Source organism: Sinocyclocheilus anshuiensis, unplaced genomic scaffold (assembly GCF_001515605.1).
Source record: "Sinocyclocheilus anshuiensis isolate Anshui unplaced genomic scaffold, SAMN03320099.WGS_v1.1 scaffold650, whole genome shotgun sequence".
NCBI classification, from domain to species: Eukaryota; Metazoa; Chordata; class Actinopteri; order Cypriniformes; family Cyprinidae; genus Sinocyclocheilus; species Sinocyclocheilus anshuiensis.
Window position 1 is genome coordinate 20,941 of NW_015542346.1, and position 3,920 is coordinate 24,860.

The 3,920-nt window shown below is 38.2% G+C and overlaps 1 protein-coding gene across 1 annotated transcript; it reads left to right on the forward strand.

The window, feature by feature from the left end:
- Positions 1–1,798: 1,798 nt before the first annotated feature.
- LOC107691401 (fucolectin-5-like) lies at positions 1,799–3,070 on the forward strand. The gene is made up of 5 exons (XM_016489974.1): positions 1,799–1,868; positions 1,960–2,148; positions 2,251–2,390; positions 2,757–2,833; positions 2,909–3,070. Exons 1-4 carry the CDS (start codon positions 1,855–1,857, stop codon positions 2,801–2,803), a joined length of 390 nt encoding a protein of 129 aa, XP_016345460.1. The 5' UTR covers positions 1,799–1,854; the 3' UTR covers positions 2,804–2,833; positions 2,909–3,070.
- The last annotated feature ends 850 nt before the right edge of the window (positions 3,071–3,920 follow it).

The window sequence follows — 3,920 nt, forward strand, 5'->3', positions numbered from 1 at the left end:
TAAAATCTTCCTGTCATGTCTGCCGTTATAATGGGCTCGTAGCACATGCTCTGCAATTGCATGCACAGATGCGGTGGCGCGCACTGTGAGAAAATATGAAGCATGTCAGATCCATTCCACATTCAGTAGCGGCAGCTCTTAAAGTAGTAGCAACCAAAATAACTTAACCCCAGCTGCTCTGATGTCAGTTATTCAAAGAACAAAAGAAACAAAGAGCAAACCAATAACCGTTTTAGCGTTTTAGGATGCATGAATATTTAATTTGGAATTTAGTGTTTGATAACTTTATTCAATTTCTGTATATTTCCTACTTGCTGAATGGCACATGTAGCTAAATAGGACATTTATTATAATGGATTTATGTGAATATTGTTTTAAGTTCACTTAAATTAGTTGTTGAAAAAATGAACTACCACCACCTACAATCAAATACAACAGTGTTCCAGAAAAGATAAATAAAATGGTTACCACATTCAGTTACACCGTTTCTCTCTGAAGCGGCAAGAGGGATAAAAACAGCAAACTTTATTTTCTATGTGTAATAATAACACTTCACTGTCATGACAAATCATTTCACATTTGCTTAGCTGCAAAATAAATAAATAAATAAATAATAGTGCAACACTTCATGTGTTGCATAAAGTTGGAGGAAATATCCAATTTTAAAATATGCATTGTGTTGTACAAGAAAGAGTCAATCATATTAAATACATTTATACAATCATACATTGAGCAACAAAAACACAGGAGCGACTCTTTTAGGGCCTCACTTCTCGTACTCTGCAGAATCTAGAGTCAGAGTGGCGCTCCCAGGCCAAAGGCTTCTAGCAGAAGGCGGGTCTGCGGACCGTCATACAGAATTCTCCAGTACAGAGAACCACTTATCACAGCACTCACTCGCTGGCCTCCGTTACATAGGCACGTATGTCTCCAGCTCGGATCGAGTCGATCCTCACCTCAGTCGCGAGAGTAAGAGGCGGTGGTCTCTTACATCAACGACAAGGGAGTTCTGCGTTCGCGCCCTTTGTACAAGCTAGCACACCAGATACTTGTGTGGTCCCAGTGCAAACTCCGCTCGCTGAGAGCAGTTCATATTCCTGGGCATCTCAGTATGGGAGCAGACATCCTGTCGAGGCAGGGGCCGAGGCCCGGGGAATGGATGCTTCACCCCGAGGTGGTGAAGCAGATATTGATAGTGTTTGGCAAGGCTCAGGTGGACCTGTTGCAACTCATATGATATCGCACAGTCCCCTCTGGTTCTCTCTGACTCATCCAGCTCCACTGGGGCTGGATGCCGCATATCCAGACCTTGCTCAAATATTATAATGAGTGGGAGCAAGCAAAATGCACATTTTGGTGGAATGAGTCCTGCCTTCTAAAAAGTGTTGCCAGACGTATGATAATTATCATATTTGTACGATAATTTTGACCTCTGTACGATCGATGTATGATCAATAATGAAAAAAATCCCATAATGTACGATAATTTCATAATTTTATGACAATTCAAATGATGGTAGTTGTAGTCATAGGGCTTCTATATTCATACACGAAATTGGCTCATTACAGACACTCTAAATGCGCTAAATCTATTGTGGTAATTTGCAGGTCATGTCAAAAGGTTGTTGGTTTAGATAAATAGCTGTAATATGTACGTTTGACTCGTATACGATCATTTTCTTCCAAATACGATAATTTTGAGCTTCTGGTACGATACTTGGACATTTCCAATCTGGCAACACTGCTTCTAAATAAAAGAGCCAATCACCAAATGGTAAAGTCAACACGTCACTGCAGCTGCCGTCAGTCCTGATACAAATATAAAATATGCTGATTAAAACCATTTCTTGACACTATGACATCTTCCAGGTAATTTGGCAACAGGAAAAAACGCCACACAGTCATCAACCTATGGCCTCTGGTCTGCTGAACAGGCCATTGATTTCAATCCTGGTTTCAGAAAGTCGTGGTCATCGTGTTCCTCAACCGGTAATCAGACTAACCCATGGTGGAGAGTGGATCTGAGTTCTGTGTACAGAGTTAATAGAGTCGTCATCACAAACAGACTAGACTGCTGTCCAGAACGAATAAACGGAGCGGAGATTCGCATTGGAAACTCTTTGGAGAACAACGGCAACAACAATCCCACGTGAGATCCTCTTTCAGTGGCTTAAAATCCATAATTAATCCCTGAAATCATATATGAAGAAAGACTAGAAGTCTAAATTAGGTTTTCTCTGTCTCTCTTTAGATGTGCTGTGATTTCTAGCATTTCAGCTGGTGTTTCCTCCACCTACACATGTAACGATTTGGAGGGTCAATATGTGAATCTGTTAATTCCTGGAGATTCAAAGTATCTTACTCTGTGTGAGGTGGAGGTCTATGGAGAAGGTGGGATCAAACAAGCAGATTTAGTGCTTTAGGAAACCAATAACGGCTTCACAATAGTTGAAATTTGGCAAATTAAATTACATAAAATGCATTTGTGTTTGACATTAAACCATGTCCATGTCCAGTGAACCTGTATTTAATGTCATCTAGGTGTTTTTTTTGTTTGTTTTTTTAATTGGCATAGTTTTGTTCATGATTTTTGAGGATCACTACACAAACTCTCACTGCATCCGTTTAATCTTAAGTGACAGATGCATTTGCACCAAATTGCTGTAGATATTGTGGTCACAATGCATTTTATGTTTTTATTATTTGCATTTAGCGTTTTCTTTTCCTTTCTATGTTTACGCTCATGTGCCCTTTTAGATCCTTTTTTCCAAGAAGACTCCTGTGAAGATGAAACTGAAGTTTGAGTCTGTCTGAACCTCCAGCTCCTGTCACAGGTGAGAGAGGGAAACATACAGAAATCTGAAACCAAATCACATTGAATCCAGTTTTAAAATATCTGCTCATTTCAGCTTCAGTCTGCTTTGGTGGAACGAGGGTTTTCTGACATGACGCTGCTGTGGTCTGAACCGCATAAAAAGGATGTGACGCGGAAGGAAGCTGTGCCAAGTCAATGTGTTCATACAAACACCAGAAAACAGAGAAGAAATGTTGACTTTGAAGTAAATTATTCAAAGAAATATGCATATATTTGATTATTTGCTTTGATGCTCTTCATTTACAGTCTCAAATATTCTCTGTTCCTTAATGTTGACCACAATAAAGTTGTATGTGAAAACTGAAAATGATTGGATCTTCAGTAAGGTCCACCCAGTGTTAATTTCATTGACGAAAAATATTCGTTAACTTGTATCAGGTGTAGGTGTAATATTAGGTGTGGCCTAATATAACTTCATAAAGTGTCAGAGGACTGCTAAGTCCATACATTAAATACAGTTCTTAATATTAATTCACACATAATGTTTGGAATGCTAATATTTCTCACCACTAGATGTGTGGAGCAGCATCTTTACTGATGCTATGAAACGCAAGCAAGTTGCATTATAAATGATAAAATATTACATGATACGCTGTAAAATATGATATGATCAATAAGTCAGCATGTTTTTTCCATTACTTTAACTCATGATAATTTACTAATTTCCACTTAATTTTAAGTTAAATGAGATTCAACTAGACAATATTTATATATAAAAAAGTGTTGAAATGATTTGTACAGACAATTTGATTATACTTACAACTCGACCTAATTTCAAATAGGTGCATGCATGTATTTATTTCTTTATTCAGTGACAAGCAATGATTGTGAGCATCAATAGTTGCCATGGCAAGAAACCACTAGAATAAAATAATTAACAACAATGAAGAGAGATTCGAAACTGCAAGACATACAAGACATACAATCCAAAACTCCAGGAGGTGGTCTGGGCCGCATTCCAGACGAAACTGGACAAGTGTAAATGCATCTGGTTGCTGAAACCACATATGTAAATTTTACTCCTCCCAAAATGTTAAAATAATAAA

Coding starts and splice junctions, on each gene's coding strand:
- LOC107691401 (XM_016489974.1), top strand. Junction 2,149..2,250: donor AACGGCAACAACAATCCCAC/GTGAGATCCTCT, acceptor GTCTCTCTTTAG/ATGTGCTGTGATTTCTAGCA. Junction 2,391..2,756: donor GGTGGAGGTCTATGGAGAAG/GTGGGATCAAAC, acceptor GTGCCCTTTTAG/ATCCTTTTTTCCAAGAAGAC.